The sequence below is a fragment of the Salmo trutta genome, chromosome 12 (genome assembly GCF_901001165.1).
Source record: "Salmo trutta chromosome 12, fSalTru1.1, whole genome shotgun sequence".
Classification (NCBI taxonomy): domain Eukaryota; kingdom Metazoa; phylum Chordata; class Actinopteri; order Salmoniformes; family Salmonidae; genus Salmo; species Salmo trutta.
In genome coordinates this window covers 14,050,977-14,068,894 of record NC_042968.1, presented here as the reverse complement: position 1 = coordinate 14,068,894, position 17,918 = coordinate 14,050,977, and the positions used below count along the sequence as shown (strand labels likewise).

Below are 17,918 nucleotides of genomic sequence, written 5' to 3'. Positions count from 1 at the left end.
GGTAGCCTAGTGGTTAGAGTGTTGGGCCAGTAACCAGAAGGTTTCTGGATTGAATCCCTAAGCTGTCAATGTAAAAATCTGTTGTTTTGCCTGAGCAAGGCAGTTAACCCACTGTTCCCCGGGCGCCATGGATGTCGATTAAGGCAGCCCCCGCACCTCTCTGATTCAGAGGGATTGAGTTAAATGCGAAAGACATATTTCAGTTGGACAACTGACTAGGTATCCCCTTTCCCTAAATGGAAGAATACTCATACTGCAATGTGGATTGCTCTTAAAAGAGCCTTTGGTTGTAGATAGTGTAGTGTAGTGTAGTCCAGGTTTTCCCAAACTGGGGTACGCGCAATGCTGTCAGCAGTACGCCAAATAAAAATGTGATACACATTTTGTTTTGTTTAAATATATACACACATACATATTCTTTCTTCCCCCCCTTCACATTTAGTAAGGCCCACGTCCATAAAGACATACCAGCTCTACTGGTAGTACTGCTACTACCAGCAGTACTACACCTGCACCTGTCGACGACACAAGTTGTTCTGCTTCCACGAGCACATCCAACGCTAGCATTAGTAAATCTACATTTGTTGTCAGCCCAGCTAGCATGGACACTGACAGTTGTGAATCTGACGCAGCCGTAGAGATACCATTAATAAGAAGGGGCTAGAAGCGTCTTATATGGTGAGCTACCGAGTGGCTATGACAGGCAAGCCCATACTTTTGTGGAGAACTTAATTCTTCCTGCTGCCGCGGATATGGCTGGGACAATGATGGGGGAAAAAAACTATACAGACAATGTCTTCATCAAACAAAACTGTTTCATGACTCATCAGTGACATGGCAGATGTTTTGAAACAATTACAGCTTCACATACAAGCCAGTGAATTCTATGCGTTACAGCTGGATGAGTCAACAGACATGGCGGGCCTGGCACAGCTCCTGGTATTTGTCCGTTACGTTTATGGGGGTCAATTAAGGAAGACATCCTCTTCTGCAAACCACTAGAAAGCAGGACAACAGAAGATATTTTTAAAGTACTGGACAGCTTTGTGACATCAAATGGACTTTGGTGGCCAAGATGTGTTGGTATCTGTACTGATGGCGCAAAAGCCATGACAGAGAGACATAGTGGAGTGGAAGCAGTTGCTCCCGATGCCACTTGGGTACACTGCAGCATCCACCGAGGGGCTCTTGCTGCCAAGGGAATGCCTGACAGCTTGAAAGACGTTTTGGACACTACAGTGAAAATTGTTAACTTTGTTAAAGCAAGGCCCCTGAACTCCTGTGTATTTTCTGCACTATGCAATGATATGTGCAACAACCATGTAAAGCTTTTACAACAAGGGGCAAAGTATTTACACTTTTTTTTAATTGAGAGACAACCTTAAAGTTCTTTACTGACCATCATTTTCACTTGTCTGACTGCTTGCACGATGACGAGTTTCTCACACGACTGGCCTATCTGGGTGATGTTTTTTCTCGCCTGAATGATCTGAATCTAGGATTACAGGGACTCTCCGCAACTATATTCAATGTGTGGGACAAAATTCAGGCTGATTAAGACACTGATGCCCTTTGCAACCACGTACCTATGTGAGAGTGGATTCTCTGCCCTCACTAGCATGACAACTAAATACAGGCACAGACTGTGTGTGGAAAATGATTTAAGACAGACTCTCAAATACAACCCAATTTGCAGAGTTATGAGCATCCTTTCAAGCACACCCTTCTCAGGTTTACGGTGATGGCAAAAAACAACATTTGAGAGTGCGCTGACCCTGTTGCTAGAGGGGGTACGCAGCTGGAGGTTGAATGTTTGAAGGGGTACGGGACTATAAAAAGTTTGAGAAACACTGGTGTAGTCTATGGTGTTGCCAGAGAACAGCACCCTCTTCGAAGAAGTAGGAGGTAAAGATCTCCTGCACAAGGATCGCCTCTCTTGCTGCATTGTTGGACCCCATCCTTGAAACATCCTGCAGAGCACCAGACTTCCCCTCTGGCACACACTGGCAAACTGCAGATCCCCTCCTGGTCCTCGTGTCCATGAAGTCCTCATGAAGTTATGCAGGACACAGGTAGCCTTCACACACCTGAATTCCTCCAGGAGGCAGTCCCAGATGGCCCTGGTCACCCAACTTTGCAGTGCCCCTACACGGTAACTGTAGGCAATCGTTTTGAAGGAATCTCCAGTTACAAGGCATCTGTAGGAATATGGAAGATAGTCATTATTAGACTTTTACATCACCAGATCATTGTGGATTTCTAAAGTATAATATCCCTTATAACAAATCATGATACCATTGGATTGATAGATGCATGTGCACACACATGTGCATGTGTAGCATGTGACAACAAGATCATATCAAGGACAGCATCACAAATAAATATCACTTGAAGCTTGATGATGAGTTGATCATTTGAATCAGCTGTGCAGTGCTATGGCAAAAACAAAATATGTGCACCCCTTTGAGTCCCCAAGAACAGGACTGAGAACCACTGCTCTTCATTGGGACCTCATCTGTAGGCAGGCTTTCATAGCTCTCTTTATCTGAGGACAGAAAACCTCACAAGAAACAGACTTCATTATACTCAAATTACACCATACTGAATATTATGTTACTATTATCTCCGTACTCACTTCTAGGGACTGGAACTACACAATTACCTGCCCTATCCAGAATAGCCCACTCATTTTGACAGTTGGGCCTGCTATCCTTTCACCCTCCTCCATGGCTGTCAGCTAGCTACCTACAAATGCATTTTGAGTTTTTACAGTGATAAATTCATCAAGTTAGCTAGCTAAGTGAATTAAATATCACCAGCTACCTATCTATACAGTATGTAAAATTGGCTAGATAGCTAGCTAGCGACCTCATTTGAGTTAGCCTGCACTGTAGCTAGTTAGCTAATAATACAGTTATTTTTTTAACATTTTCAACATGTATTTACTTACTTACTTGAGTAGGTTCTCCCAGCCATGTGGACAATTGGAAACAGGGCAACAAAGTTTGTCACCAGAGCGTTTTAGAGCTTATTACTATTGAACAAACATTTCGCAAGGCCTACCACCCAGTAAACAACGTTTTTGTCGCCATTCGATCAGAGGGCCTGTGTGAGACTATGGGCATGATACTGACTGACAAGGCATACTGATCAAAGGTATAATACACAACAACAGCATGCCTACAATTACATGTGGCGATAAAATGGTTAAGGCTACCATCTGATCTTGTTAACCAGCCTAGGTTACCCTACTCACTATCACCCTGAACACAGTCAGCTGGCCTCCGTGCAAATATGGAAGGCACCCTCGCAGTGCACCCAATTCAAGGCGTAAAAGTGCGCAAAAGTAGGCCTATCCTATCCAGCACACGTGTAGCCTTTGAAGATGTCGTTGGCACGAACTTCACCAACCAATTCCTTGTAAGACTCCAAACTCACGAAGACATTTTAGAATTTAAAATGGATAATCTGGTATTGTGCGCCACCTAGTGAATATAATGACATGGACCACTGAGTGAAAAAAAAACTGGTTTACAGAATAAGTAGGCTATTTATTATAGGCAGAGCTGGTTAATTAGTCCATGGGTTAGTCAGTAATCTTCAAGTAGGCTCCCATTTAGTCGGTAAGATCATAATGTTATGAATAAAGTTAAAGACATCAGTTTGATTAAAAAAAAATTAAACATGTATTTGGACAAATATTGGCCTATTGGAATAAGCTACTCACCGAGAGATGTTTTCTCGACCGTCCACACAGTTTAATACTACCTGATCTGATATATTGCGCTTTGGAATGTAGGTCCTCGGCTGAATTTTCATGAATGGGGATATTTGCTCTAAATTACTGTTTATTAACTTCTATGTAGCCTACATTTCACGGTCCACGTAGGAGTCAATTGACAACGAGTGTGCACTAAGCATCGGAAACCCTCGGTCAAAATAAGATAACAGAGGGGTAAAATCTGTTATTTGTGCTAGTTGACCAAATCCAACAAGGACAGAAATGCTCCTGTGCCAGAGTTGATTTGAATTACACATGACTTGTATTCTTGGCATTTAGCGAAATAACTGAATGCTCCCCCCGATTGAGCAATGGCAAACCAGATTTCATGAATATAGCCTAATTTAAAAAGGTTGTTGATGGCTATTATTTAATCCAGTAGCCTATAATTCACTAACTTCTCAAGACCTCATAAATTACACAGGGCTATAAATCAAATGGAATAAACATATTTAAACAAAACATATCATTATAATCAATTATTATAATACATTATGATCATCAATGTTTTGACTTTGATAATTTAAGACCTAATTCTTTTATAAATCCTTGGTCGTGGCATGGCCAACCAGTCACCTAGGATTTTGTTGTTCCCAGAATTGGCTTTGGGAAAAGGGTTATCGATCGTACTGATAAGCAGTACATTTTAAAAAGGCTGGGACATTGTCTTACTATAAAATAGCGACAGGTAGAAAGAAGGGAGACGGCCTGGCATAATAGACAGAGAAAAGCATCCGAAAATAGAATTTGTTACTGCAGTATACATGGTTAACATGTGTTTTGCTGTTGGAGTTGTTTGTCTGCCCATGCCAGACTCGGGGCCTCATATAGGCAATGGATGGGGACAGCCATCTGTATGCGGCCACACACGGATTGCATTTGCTAATCAAAGAGAACGGCAAGGTGCACGGATCTCCTGAGAAAAGTTCTTACAGTAAGCACTTTACCACTATAAATAGAGCAGCAATGAAACAGTTATATTTTGTTGAGACATAGTGGCCCTATTAACTTTGCCTTTGCTTTGCCATCTTTGAATATCACTGGCAAGGTCATTCACAATATTGATTGGAGACTGCATAACCAGAACTCATATTCTGGATAGGTTGTTTTGATGAAATAGGTGTTGAACTTTTGGTTGAGCATTGTATTGGCATCCTTTAAGAAAGTAATCAGAAAACGTGTGATTATGAATTTGAAATGTGTGGATTATAAAATGGTAACTCTATTAGGTTGTACATAATACAGAATACATCAGAGATATGCCTAATAGTCAATACAATTTATTTAGAAAGTGTGTAAACCTGTCTAAAATCCCAGAAGTAATATGCACTTATAACTGGTTTACTGCAGAAAAAAAAGGCAATTTTGAAGGCTTTGTTTGATCAGGAGGCTCACTTGAACATTCTGTGGATCTACACCTTGTTATCTCCTGGAGAGTTCCACCGCTAGAATACACAGAGCTAAAGCCAATATCCACCTGGTCCTCAGCCATCTCCTCCACAATAAGGAGAGGAGTTAGCTAATGTCCAAATACTGAACTTTTTCAATTTCATCCCAAATTTGAGATATTATTCTGAGTAGGCACAATATAAAACTATATTTCTGTCTGTTTTATATTTTATGTTATTTGTATTATCACGTGTTGTGGTTGTCTGTTGGTATATCTGTATGTATTGCTGTCACGGTTTTATTATTATTTGTAAATATTTAATCAAAATAAAAAAGTTAACTGAATGACCTGTTGTTTTGATACAGGTTTGGTGGAAATCCTACGTGTAGACACGGGCTGTGTCGCAATCAAAGTAGTAGCAGCCTCGCAGTATCTCTGCATGGAAGGGAATGGAAGACTATACGCATACCGAGGTAAAGACAGTTTCAAGTTCGATAATCCACGGATATTCGCGCTTTCAAACCTCAATCGCTTTCAAACCACTTGAGCCACAGACTCCAAATTAAGTGTCATGATGTTGGAAAAATTGCGCACAACATTGCACAGGTCTTATTTTCACGATTTAGACATGAATTCGCTTTCAAAAGCTATTAAACATGTGGAAATGTGAGCAGCGTTTCGTATTCCTAGTTAAATTAGTTAGGGAGCGTAAACGAAGTACAACTTTTTTTACATTCAAATGTCAATAGCACGTTGGTCATGTGACATACTTACTTCAAACAGACTTGAACCACAGGGGTAAAGAGAGAGTAATCCAAAAGGCACAGACACACCTCTTGACTTTCAATTGGCACAGTTGACCTGTATGTATTCTCTCCTGATTGGCTCTGTGGTGCAGAGTCTGGCAGTCTGACTAAAGTGCCAGAGGTATGAAGAGAGACATCCTCCTTTGTATTTATGGGAACAAATATTTCCTAACACTTTGGATCCGTTTCTTGGACAGTTAGAAGACACAATGCATCAATGCAAAAAAAATGTATTACTAATTACTGTCCATGAGTAACCTCAACCTAGTGGGTCTGTGGGTGTTTGGGCCAATCAAGTGCCAACTCAATTCTACCACTGACTAGTCTCTCATGCCCCTATGAACGGGGACACAGGGCAATAGTTTTTAATCTAAACCAGCCCTTTTTTACTGGAGTACACTAACCCCTAATTGGGGCTCTTTTCTTGACACACAGTAGCAGTTTACCAGATAATAAGTCAAGAAGATCAAAAAGTAGATTGTTGTAAAGGTGTATTACATCCTGTGCTGGCCCCATTGTCATATCCATTCTGGATTCTGAGTGGTAAAATCATAGCTGAAAAAATGCTTCTATGTATGTGTATACATTTTCCCCAAGACAGAACTGCCAAAAGGGGTGGAGTTAGCCTGCAGAGTTCTGTCATGATATCCAGGTCTGTGCCCAAACAGTTCGAGCTTCTACTTTTAAAAATCCACCTTTCCAGAAATAAGTCTCTTACTGTTACCGCTTGTTACAGTCCCCCCTCAGCCCCCAGCTGCGCCCTGGACACCATATGTGAATTAATTGCCCCCCATTTATCTTCAGAGTTTGTACTGTTAGGTGACCTAAACTGGGATATGCTTAACACCCGGCCGTACTACAATCTAAACTGGATGCCCTCAATCTCACCCAAATTATCATGGAACCTACCAGGTTCAACCCCAAATCCGTAACCTCTTGCACCCTCATAGATATCATCCTGACCAACATGTCCTCTAAATACACCTCTGCTGTCTTCAATCAGGATCTCAGTGATCACTGCCTCATTGACTGCGTCCGTAATGGGTCCGTGGTCAAACAACCACCCCTTATCACAGTCAAACGCAACCTAAAACACGTCAGCGAGCAGGCCTTTATAATCGACCTGGCCCGGGTATCCTGGAAAGATATTGACCTCATTCCGTCAGTAGAGGATGCCTGGTTATTCTTTAAAAGTGCTTTCCTCCCATCTTAAATAAGCATGCCCCATTCAAAAAACGTAGAACCAGGAACAGATATAGCCCTTGGTTCACTCCAGACCTGACTGCCCTTGACCAGCACAAAAACATCCTGTGGCGTACTGCATTACCATCGGATAGTCCCCGCGATATGCAACTTTTCTGGGAAGTTAGGAACCAATATACACAGGCAGTTAGGAAAGCAAAGGCTATCTTTATCAAACAGAAATTTGCATCCTGTAGCACAAACTACAAAAAGTTCTGGGACACTGTAAAGTCCATGGAGAATAAGAGCACCAACAGCTCTGCACCCCCCACAGCAACTTGCCCAAGCCTTCTCCATTTCTCCTTCACCCAAATCCAGATAGTTGATGTTCTGAAAGAGCTGCAAAATCTGCATCCCTACAAATCAGCTGGGCTAGACAATCTGGACCCTCTCTTTCTAAAATTATCCGCCGCAATTGTTGCAACCCCGATTACTAGCCTGTTCAACCTCTCTTTCGTATCGTCTGAGATCCCCAAAGATTGGAAAGCTGCCGCGGTCATCCCCCTCTTCAAAGGGGGAGACACTCTAGACCCAAACTGCTACAGACCTATATCTATCCTACCCTGCCTTTCTAAGGTCTTCGAAAGCCAAGTTAACAAACAGATCACCGACCATTTCGAATCCCACCGTACCTTCTCCGCTATGCAATCTGGTTTCCGAGTTGGTCATGGGTGCACCTCAGCCACACTCAAGGCCCTAAACGATATCATAATCCCCATCGACAAAAGACAATACTGTGCAGCCGTATCCATCGACCCGGCCAAGGCTTTCGACTCTGTCAATCACCACATTCTTATCAGCAGACTCAACAGCCTTGGTTTCTCAAATGACTGCCTCGCCTGGTTCACCAACTACTTCTCAGATAGAGTTCAGTGTGTCAAATGGGAGGGCCTGTTGTCCGGACCTCTGCCAGTCTCTATGGGGGTGCCACAGGGTTAAATTCTCGGGCCGACTCTTTTCTCTGTATACATCAATGATGTCGCTCTTGCGGCTGGTGCTTCTCTGATCCACCTCTACGCAGACGACACCATTCTGTATACTTCTGGCCCTTCTTTGGACACTGTGTTAACTAACCTCCAGACGAGCTTCAATGCCATACAACTCTCCGTGGCCTCCAACTGCTCTTAAATGCAAGTAAAACTAAATGTATGCTCTTCAACCGATCGCTGCCCGCATCTGCCCACCTGCCTAGCATCACTACTCTGGACGGTTCTGACTTAGAATATGTGGACAACTACAAATACCTAGGTGTCTGGTTTAACTGTAACTCTCCTTCCAGACTCACATTAAGCATCTCCAATCCAAAATTAAATCTAGAATCGGCTTCCTATTTTGCAACAAAGCATCCTTCACTCATGCTGCGAAACATACCCTCGTAAAACTGACTATCCTACCGATCCTTGACTTCGGCGATGTCATTTACAAAATATCCTCCAACACTCTACTCAGCAAATTGGATGCAGTCTATCACAGTGCCATCCGTTTTGTCACCAAAGCCCCATATACTACCCACCACTGCAACCTGTATGCTCTCGTTGGTTGGCCCTCGCTTCATATTCGTTGCCAAACCCACTGGCTCCAGGTCATCTATAAGTCCTTGCTAGGTAAAGCCCCACCTTATCTCAGCTCACTGGTCACCATAGCAGCACCCACCCGTAGCACGCGCTCCAGCAGGTATATTTCACTGGTCACCCCCAAAGCCAATTCATCCTTTGGCCGCCTTTCCTTCCAGTTCTCTGCTGCCAATGACTGGAACGAATTGCAAAAATCACTGAAGCTGGAGACTCATATCTCCCTCACTATCTTTAAGCATCAGTTATCAGAGCAGCTTACAGATCATTGCACCTGTACGTAGCCCATCTGTAAATAGCCCATCCAACTACCTCATCCCCATATTGTTATTTATATATATTTATTTGCTCCTTTGCACCACAGTACCTCTACTTGCACATTCATCTTCTGCACATCTCACTCCAGTGTTTATTTGCGAAATTGTAATTATTTCGCCACTACGGCCTATTTATTGCCTTACCTCCCTAATCTTACTTCATTTGCACACGCTGTATATAGACTTTTGTATTGTGTTATTGACTGTATGTTTGTTTATGTGTAACTCTGTGTTGTTGTTTGTGTCACACTGCTTTGCTTTATCTTGGCCAGGTCGCAGTTCTAAATGAGAACTTGTTCTCAACTGGCTTACCTGGTTGAATAAAGGTGAAATATTTTTTTTTTAAATACTGTATGTGGGAATGTCTTATGTCCGTCCTACATGTAGTGTTGGTACATGGAATATTCCTCAACTGCATATATCAGAAATTGCTATTGCAAATAGAAGTATTATGTTCAACAACTGACATTTTCAGATATTATTTTGACAAACACACTTTGGTGCTTACAATTCATTCTCTATTGTCATAGATTTGGTGGGCACTGTCATCTGTGATCTTTGTGATATGGCTTTCTTTAAGCACGTACTGATGAAACTGTCGCTTCATATTTTTTTCTTAAAGTCTACAAACTCTCTACATTTATTCACTCTGTGATAGGGTTGGATCCTATATGCTACTTTTATTATTGTCCTGTAAATGGTTCAGTGCCTATAATTTAGGCTGTGTGTAGAATGGGGCATAAAGGAAATTACCTCTACTAGATTATAGTGATAAGGAAAACAACATACAAATTTGGCTTGTGTATTCATTTGCCTATAACTAATCATAATTCCAGTATTTTTACATAAAAAAGAGAATACTTCAAAATGAGAAGATCCTGCCATGGAAAAGACGGCTGGGCGGACATATTTTGTTTTGCATGCTAACGCTGGTTCCATGTGCTGTGCCTAGGAATGAAGACAAAAGAGTTCAACAGAGTAAAGAACACAAACTGGAAGTGCAGTCTTTGTTGTTGAAAATGTGTGCTATACCCCATCCACACTGAAGAGGCTCTGAAATGTACATCAACCAGGGATAAAGAGAAAGTTAACACTGTGAAATGTTAAATACTGTGGAAAAATAAAAAACAGGGGAAATAAGTACTTAGAACTACCAATTATTGTAGATAAATATTAAAGAAAAGGGTAAACACAACACTGGACTGAACCCCCTAATTGTCAAACTAATATTAATGTAAAACAATATAGAAGATAAATGACTATAGTTATGAAATATGGGTGTATATCCACTACATGCTTCTTAGGTGTGTAATTGACATGACCAAGGAGCTATTGCAAATTTGAAACTATGAAAAATGTACGTTACGCCGCGTGATTTTACAGTACACAAACAAGAGTGTGCAATATAGAAGGGTAGTCAGCAGACATTAGGTCACATGACCAAGGAGCTATTGAAATTCTACATTTTGAAAAATTCATGTAAAACCATGTGAGATGAAAATGGACAAACTAAAGGGTGTGCAATATAGAAGGGTAGTCAGTGGACATTCGGGAACCTTGTTTGAAGTCACTAGGTCACATGACCAAGGAGCTATTGAAATTCTACATTTTGTGAAAAATTCATGTAAAACCATGTGAGATGAAAATGGACAAACTAAAGGGTTTGCAATGTGTGTCTATGCCATCGGGTTAGCTACAACCAGTTTTGAAAGTGTTTGGAGTAATAGTTAAAGAGCTATTGAAATTTGAAAATGTTGATTTGTCAGTATTTTGAAGGTCCCCTAACTGCTGTTGGTGGACGTAAGGAAAACTACAGGCGAATATCCGTCGAATATCCAACCTGAAACTGTCTTTACCTCGGTTATACACATCGGTAAGAGCACTCACATTGATTGAAATGACTAAAACCTCACAATTACAGATGCAGCTCCGATTTGTGAATAACAGAATTTCATAGTTTGGAGGAGCATTAATACATCGACATTTCTATCATATTAATAAAAAATAAAAAATGATATACACTCATTTTGAGAAAGTGTTTGGGACAGAATATCCAATTATCCTTTTTATTTTTTATTTCACCTTTATTTAACCAGGTAGGCAAGTTGAGAACAAGTTCTCATTTACAATTGCGACCTGGCCAAGATAAAGCAAAGCAGTTCGACACATACAACAACACAGTCAATAATACAGTAGAAAAATAAGTCTATATACATATTATATATATATAAGTCTATATATCCTTCATCAGATGTCTAATCCTAAGGTTTTGCTCTAAATGCAAATAGTAAAATATAGGCAACACAAAGATCATAGCTCATGATAGTAAAATATTGAATATGTTTCCTGAGTTACTTACTGAAGCAGTTGCATAAAATGTTACATTACATTTCCGTACCAGATTTAAAATATATTTGGCAAATACTGAGAATTATATGGTTTACTATAGGCTATACTGTATGTCACTGCTGCAACCTTTGTCCACTGGTAGGGTATATTTGAAAAGTTAAAACCTCATTGGAAAGGAACAGGAATAACAACCTTGGCCTCTAGTGACTCTGTGTACACTATGAAAATAGCTCTCGAAGAACTCCTGGCAAGTCAGGATGACACACTTTGATGATGAAGAGGGTCTACAAACATCCTATGGGTGTCACTCCATATTGTCTCCCTCCTCTTCCCATAGCAAACCTATATGAAAGATGACTGCTCCTTCAAGGAAAACATCCTCCCAAAAGGCTACAATATTTATGTCTCCGACAAGCAAGCATGGGACCCTGGTGAACCTGGGTGGCAGCAGGCAGAGGCTCCAGGAGCAAGAGATGCATTTCTGAACTGTCCCAGTTTTTTCCAAGGGTGAGCACCCTGCCCCTGGATATAACAACAGATTTGGGGTTGTCAGCCCACTCCGTGCAAGGCCCACAGTCAGGCCTAGACATAGACACTATGGATGCCTTTTTGGAAACTTTCACAGATCTCGATCCAAAGCCCCAGTTTCAATAAGAGATGAGCGACTGATGGTGCTAACATGAAACCTATACTAAGAAGCTTCTACATCTACAAGGTGTCTCCAAACTCATAATTTGCACTTGGCACAGAACATTATACACCACTCCAAACATACAGGCCCAAGAAGAACTGGATTGAAATCAATTGTAGTCTTTATTTTGTTATTATTATTATTTTTACTTATTAGCCATATTATTTAATGAAAATACTTGATCCATGTATTTTGAAAAACAAATATGGGGCTCTGCATGCACTTTGTCTACAGGTCAATGCAAATAGTCCGGGTGTCCATTTGATTCATTGTTCAGCAGTCTTATGGCTTGGGGGTAGAAGCTGTTAAGGAGCCTGGGGACCCATGCCAAATATTTCAGTCTCCTGAGGGGGAATGGACCATGATAGTTTGTTGGTGATGTGGACACAAAGGAACTTGAAGCTCTCGACCCGCTCCACTACAGCCCCGTTGATGTGAATGGTGGTGTGTTCGGCCCTTCTTTTCCTGTAGTCCACGATCAGCTCCTTTGTCTTGCTCACGTTGAGGGAGAGGTTTTGGTCCTGGCACCACACTGCCAGGTCTCTGACTTCCTCCCTATAGGCTGTCTCATCGTTGTCAGTGATCAGGCCTATCTATTCGTCAGCAAGAGTCGTGCTTGGCCATGCAGTCGTGGGTGAACAGGGAGTACAGGAGGGGACTAAGCACGCACCCCTGAGGGGCCCCTGTGTTGAGGATCAGCGTGGCAGATGTTGTTGCCTACCCTTACCACCTGGCGGCGGCCCGTTAGGAAGTCCAGGATCCAGTTGCAGAGGGAGGTGTTTAGTTCCAGGGTCCTCAGATTAGTGATGAACTTTGTGGGCACTATGGTGTTGAACGCTGAGCTGTAGTCAATGAAAAGCATTTTCACATAGGTGTTCCTTTTGTCCAGGTGGGAAAAGGCAGTGTGGAGAGCGATTGGGATTGTGTCCTCTGTGGAACTGTTCGAGCGGTATGCGAATTGGAGTGGGTCTAGGGTTTCCGGGATGATGGTGTTAATGTGAGCCATGAACGGCCTTTCAAAGCACTTCATGGCTACCAACGTGAGTGCTATGGGGCGGTAGTCATTTAGGCAGGTTACCTTCACGTTCTTGGGCACAGGGACCATGTATGTATTACAAACTCAGTCAGGGAGAGGTTGAAAATGTCAGTGAAGACACTTGCCAGTTGGTCTGTGCATGCTCTGAGTACATGTCCTGGTTATCACTCTGGCCCTGCAGCCTTGTGAATGTTGACCTGTTTAAAGGTCTTGCTCACATCGGCAACGGACAGCGTGATCACACAGCCGTCTGGAACAGCTGGTGCTCTCATGCGTGCTTCAGTGATGCTTGCCTTGAAGCGAGCATAAAAGGCATTTAGCCCATCTGGTAGGCTCGTGTCACTGGGCAGCTCGCGGCTGGGTTTCCCTTTGTAGTTCGTAATAGTTTGCAAGCCCTGCCACAGCCAAGAGACCAGAGGTGGCAGAATGGAGTGCTCTGGTTGGGGTGTAGGGTTTGTGCATAGCCTGAAGGGAGGGAGGGGCAGTAGCCTACTAAAGGTAACACAATAAATATACCTCCATAGTAAAAGTAAAAGGCCAGTATGATAACTGATAGTTCAACCCATGCATGGACAGAAATTAAGCGAATCCTAATCCTGTTATTTTTTCATCAGTGTTTTGTCATTCATATATACAAATAAATATTTGTTTGTTTTCTGTATTTTCCGGTAGCTTTCATCTCCTGTTAGGCCTTTTTAGGGTAAAGAAAATGCTGACCTTCCTTGCACTCAGTTGTGGAAAAAGTACTAAATTGTCATTCTTGAGTAAAAGTAAAGATACCTTAATAGAAAATGACTCAAGTAAAAGGCTAAAGTCACCCAGTAAAATACTACTTGAGTAAATGTCTAAAAGTATTTGGTTTTAAATATACTTAAGCATCAAAAGTAAATGAAATTGCTGAAATGTATCAAAAGTAAAAGTATAAATCATTTCAAAATCCTTATATTAAGCAAGCCAGGCGGCACAATTGTTTTTATTCCAACACACAATAATTTACAAATGAAGAATTTGTGTTTAATGAGTCTCTTGATAAGTGTGTGAATTTGACCATTTTCCTGTCCTGCTAAGCATTCAAAATGTAACGACTACATTTGGGTGTCAGGGAAAATGAATGGAGTAAAAAGTACGTTAACGTTTAACGTTTAATCCGTTTAACGTTTCCAGGAAAATCAGGAATGTGTTGGAAGAAAGTGTGGAGTCGGGGAGAGTCACAAGAAGTGGTCTTATTTAGATGTTTTGTGTGTCTGCGGAGCGTGTGTTAAGACTCAAAAAGATATCGGAGTGGAATGTTTCCTGCATGGATTTTCGTAGCAGGGCGCCTTTCAAGGGGGTTATTTCTGGGGTGGTGCAAGAAGGTGTAAAATAAAGGCAGAGGATATAACTGAATACATCGATGGAGTGGTTTGTGCAAGTCGATTGACTTGTATGGTGAATGGAGAAAATAAATTAACTTCATCCATGCTACTGAGTCTCTCCCTTCTCATACAAAATTCGGTTTCATGAGATGCCCTGTAAAAGCTTTTGTGCACAAGCCCCTTCAGTGTCATACATGTAAAATATTTGGTAATGTGTCAAGTGCATGCAGAAGGGAAGAATATTGTATGCCAGATGAAGGGAAACGCTGTGGCTGTGAACATGCACCTGAATTCTTATAGTGCTCTGGTGAAGGAGAATGGAGTGTCCAGCGTGTCACCTATCTGGAGGCTGTGAGAAAATGGGAAGGAACGAGTGGCGGGGCAATGGTAGTAGAGCCACCAATACCAGTGAATGTTTCTCATCAACCGAGAGATAGTGAAATGCTACATGTTAAAAAGGTGGACTTTGTATTATTTATTGCAATGGTCATAAACTGTACAACACAAGCGGAGAAGAAGTCTAAGAAAATTGGAATCATTGTGAATGCCGCTGAATGTTCCTGTCGGTGAACGTAGCCCTATCACAGGCCCCTGAGCCGGTGTAGGGATGCATTTTGAAGTGGACTGTGATTGAAGGAGTATGATTTTTTTTGTTTTGTTGATATTTTGTATGATATCGTTTTAAGCCTTTTCGGGAATATATTTTTTCGTTTTTTATTTAATACCCCGTCCAGCTGGTGGCGGTAATGCACCATTAACATTGGATGCCAACCGCCGTTATACCTAATCGAAGAACAAACTCCAACACAGTAGATGGCAGTGATGCGCGAACTAACTGTTGGGCTTTCCAAAGCAACGCTGTAGCCACAAACGGATGTTTGCGGAAGCGAGGGCTGTTGGCTAGGCTAGATAGCCAAGTAATATTTTTAATAGGCGATACTCTTTTAATACTCTTCGAAAAATGGCCCACAAAAGTGAAGATTTATTTGACTGTATTCTCATGGCGGACGACAGGTAGGCTAAATACTGCCTTGCTCTAGCATGACGCTTTTCTGTTTATAGTTAGCTAGAGTTGTAGCAATGTTCCGTGATGACCGTATGAGTTTTATATGATTTCAGGTTCCATGTAGAGGGATACCGCGAGGGGTTCGATGAAGGCACCCGACAAGGAATGGTTGATGGTCGGAAACATGGGGCATCACATGGTGCCAAGCTTTCAATGGAGGCAAGTTGAGCATCACTTATCCAGGGTCATGTCTAAATTGACGTCAAAAGTAGATATTTTTTTTTGCATTTGAGCGAAACCAAATGATTTTCTTAACCTTAACCGAATTATCCTAAAATGCTACGTTAATTATCCTAACCTACTGCGTAAGTTCTAACATGCTACAAAAAGTCAATTCTGACAAGCTGGAAACCATCTAGTCAAAACTAGCTACTAAGGGGATAGTTTACCCAAATTACATATTAGTTTCCTTACCCTGTAGTAAGCAGTACAAGGTATGACAGGAATCCATGCTTTGGTTTAGTTTCGCTGTCACTTTCCACGTGCTAACGTTTTTAGCATTTGTCACAAATCCCATTCGTCATGTCACTGAGTTATTTTTCGCACATTATGTTCAAATCATCCAAAAGTATCTAAAATGTATTGTGAAGCTCAACAAAATCACTTAAGATGATTTGATCTTGATGCGCAAAAATGTGGAAGACATGGAGAAGGTTCGGTCCAAGTTTAGACAGGTAGGACTATCACTCAAACCACAAGTCAATTGTGTGAATAAGCTCTTAGAAACAAACAAATGTGCCTTAGACCACTGCACCACTCGGGAGGCTGACTAGGCACTTTTTAATAGCTAGTCAAAACCTCAGGGCAGGCATGGCAAGCCAGTGTTGTTACAGCAGCTGCTTTGTTACTCAGCTAAAGTCATACATATGATTTTGTTACACGCACATTACATGTATAGGCTTACTGGTTTGTGAAAACAGCTTCGTTAAATAAGTGGGATTTGTGTTTTACAACTAATTTCTCCCCAACTACAGATAACTTTCTAAACCACACTCATCTCTTTTTATAGGTTTCCTTCTATTATGGATTTGGAATCACTTGGAAATGCCTTCTCCAAAACAACACAGACGTGAAAGCCAGGTTTGACCTCATCTGCAGTAATAAAATGCCTATAGCTCATCTAATCATTGTTCACTTGTTCCTGTTGACTTACATGCAAATAATATGATCTTTAGTTTTCTATTTTATGTTTCAGAAAAAGGCTGAAAGTTTTGGAATCTCTTCTTGGGTTGATTCAGAAGTTCCCCCATGAAGAGCCTCAATATGAACATCTCCAGGAAGACATGGAGAAGGTTCGGGCCAAGTTTAGACAGGTAGGACTATGTCACTCAAACCACAAGTCAATTGTGTGAATAAGCTCTTAGAAACAAACAAATGGTTGACTCAACCGTTTTTCATTGTAAAGGTTCATGGCCTTTAGTTTATCCATGACCTAAACTGACCACTGGTTAGCAGTGTTTTTCATGCTCTTATTTTGATGTCTAAACTAATGTCTACTGAAAAACTAGGTACTGGTCTTTAGCTCCTCTTAATCTCTTTCACCTTTAGGTCTGCTCTCTGTTAAATGTGCCAACAGACTTCAGTGATTATGTGAAGTCTGGAGGGTCTGGAGGAATATCCTTCTGAAGGGAACTGGCAACTGTAAAGCCCACGGGTTGAGGATCTGAAGGGGGTTCCTTGAATGCAACCTTTCCTGTGAAGCATTGTGGCTTTGAAGACGAGATAGGAGAAGAGTTGAGGAGGAGGAACCTGCAGGTGGGCCTGCCCTTATGTAAACAGGAGGTCCTGAGTTGATCTGTAGTGTAGTTAACTGACTTTTAATGGTGGAGCATAAAGTATGCTATCAGTTGGTACTATGAAGAATTGGTGTTTTCGAATGACAAAGGTTAGAATATTAATTGGTGGGGCATCAGTCAAGTTTTGAAATATGGAGTGCCACTGAGAACACAAAGTTAACTGGAAGTGCTACATAGGCCTAACTGGGGTTCTATAGTCCTTGATGTTTAGTGCTTTGTCTGGGTGGCAAGAGAGAGCTGAGTTGCAGCAATTATTTTGTAATTCTAATGATCCTAGATAAAGGGAGTGAATATTTAAAATAAAAATCTACACTTTGAAAAACAAGGTTCCAAATGGAACCAATAAGGATTCTATCTCTTGCTTTATATATATATATATACCTAAAAGTTATATACAGAATCCCAATGAACACTTTTTCTAATAGTGTAGGTCAATTTTGAGTGACCTGGTTGAGAATGAGTGATTGCCTAAACTACTGGTTGATGTGAAATAATAATAAAAAGCTATTTATTTCAAA

General features: G+C 41.3%; 1 protein-coding gene, 1 long non-coding RNA gene and 1 pseudogene across 4 annotated transcripts; 2 read left to right on the top strand and 1 right to left on the bottom strand.

Moving 5' to 3' along the window:
* Window positions 1-2,138: 2,138 nt before the first annotated feature.
* Window positions 2,139-3,697, bottom strand: LOC115202967 (uncharacterized). Of its 2 annotated transcripts, none has more exons than XR_003880098.1 (3): window positions 2,951-3,697; window positions 2,460-2,745; window positions 2,139-2,198 (listed from the first exon to the last, which is right to left on the bottom strand). It is a non-coding gene; the product is annotated as an uncharacterized LOC115202967 (long non-coding RNA). The 2 variants fall into 2 exon arrangements; XR_003880097.1 differs by having other exon boundaries at window positions 2,955-3,696.
* Window positions 3,698-4,342: 645 nt separating this feature from the next.
* LOC115204718 (fibroblast growth factor 19-like) lies at window positions 4,343-12,165 on the top strand (annotated as a pseudogene).
* A 3,146-nt stretch (window positions 12,166-15,311) lies between these two features.
* LOC115202966 (protein LTO1 homolog) lies at window positions 15,312-17,918 on the top strand. Of its 2 annotated transcripts, none has more exons than XM_029767175.1 (5): window positions 15,312-15,552; window positions 15,658-15,763; window positions 16,614-16,684; window positions 16,800-16,917; window positions 17,181-17,918. In XM_029767175.1, exons 1-5 carry the CDS (start codon window positions 15,500-15,502, stop codon window positions 17,196-17,198), a joined length of 366 nt encoding a protein of 121 aa, XP_029623035.1. In that variant the 5' UTR covers window positions 15,312-15,499; the 3' UTR covers window positions 17,199-17,918. The 2 variants fall into 2 exon arrangements, with proteins under 2 accessions (XP_029623035.1, XP_029623034.1); XM_029767174.1 differs by having other exon boundaries at window positions 15,343-15,552; window positions 17,153-17,918.

Excerpts from the sequence above, each read along its gene's own strand:
- LOC115202966 (XM_029767174.1), top strand. The coding sequence starts at position 15,500 with ATGGCCCACAAAAGTGAAGATTTATTTGACTGTATTCTCATGGCGGAC. Across the intron at positions 15,553-15,657 it reads ATTCTCATGGCGGACGACAG|GTTCCATGTAGAGGGATACC; the intron begins GTAGGCTAAATA and ends ATATGATTTCAG. Across the intron at positions 15,764-16,613 it reads GTGCCAAGCTTTCAATGGAG|GTTTCCTTCTATTATGGATT; the intron begins GCAAGTTGAGCA and ends CTCTTTTTATAG.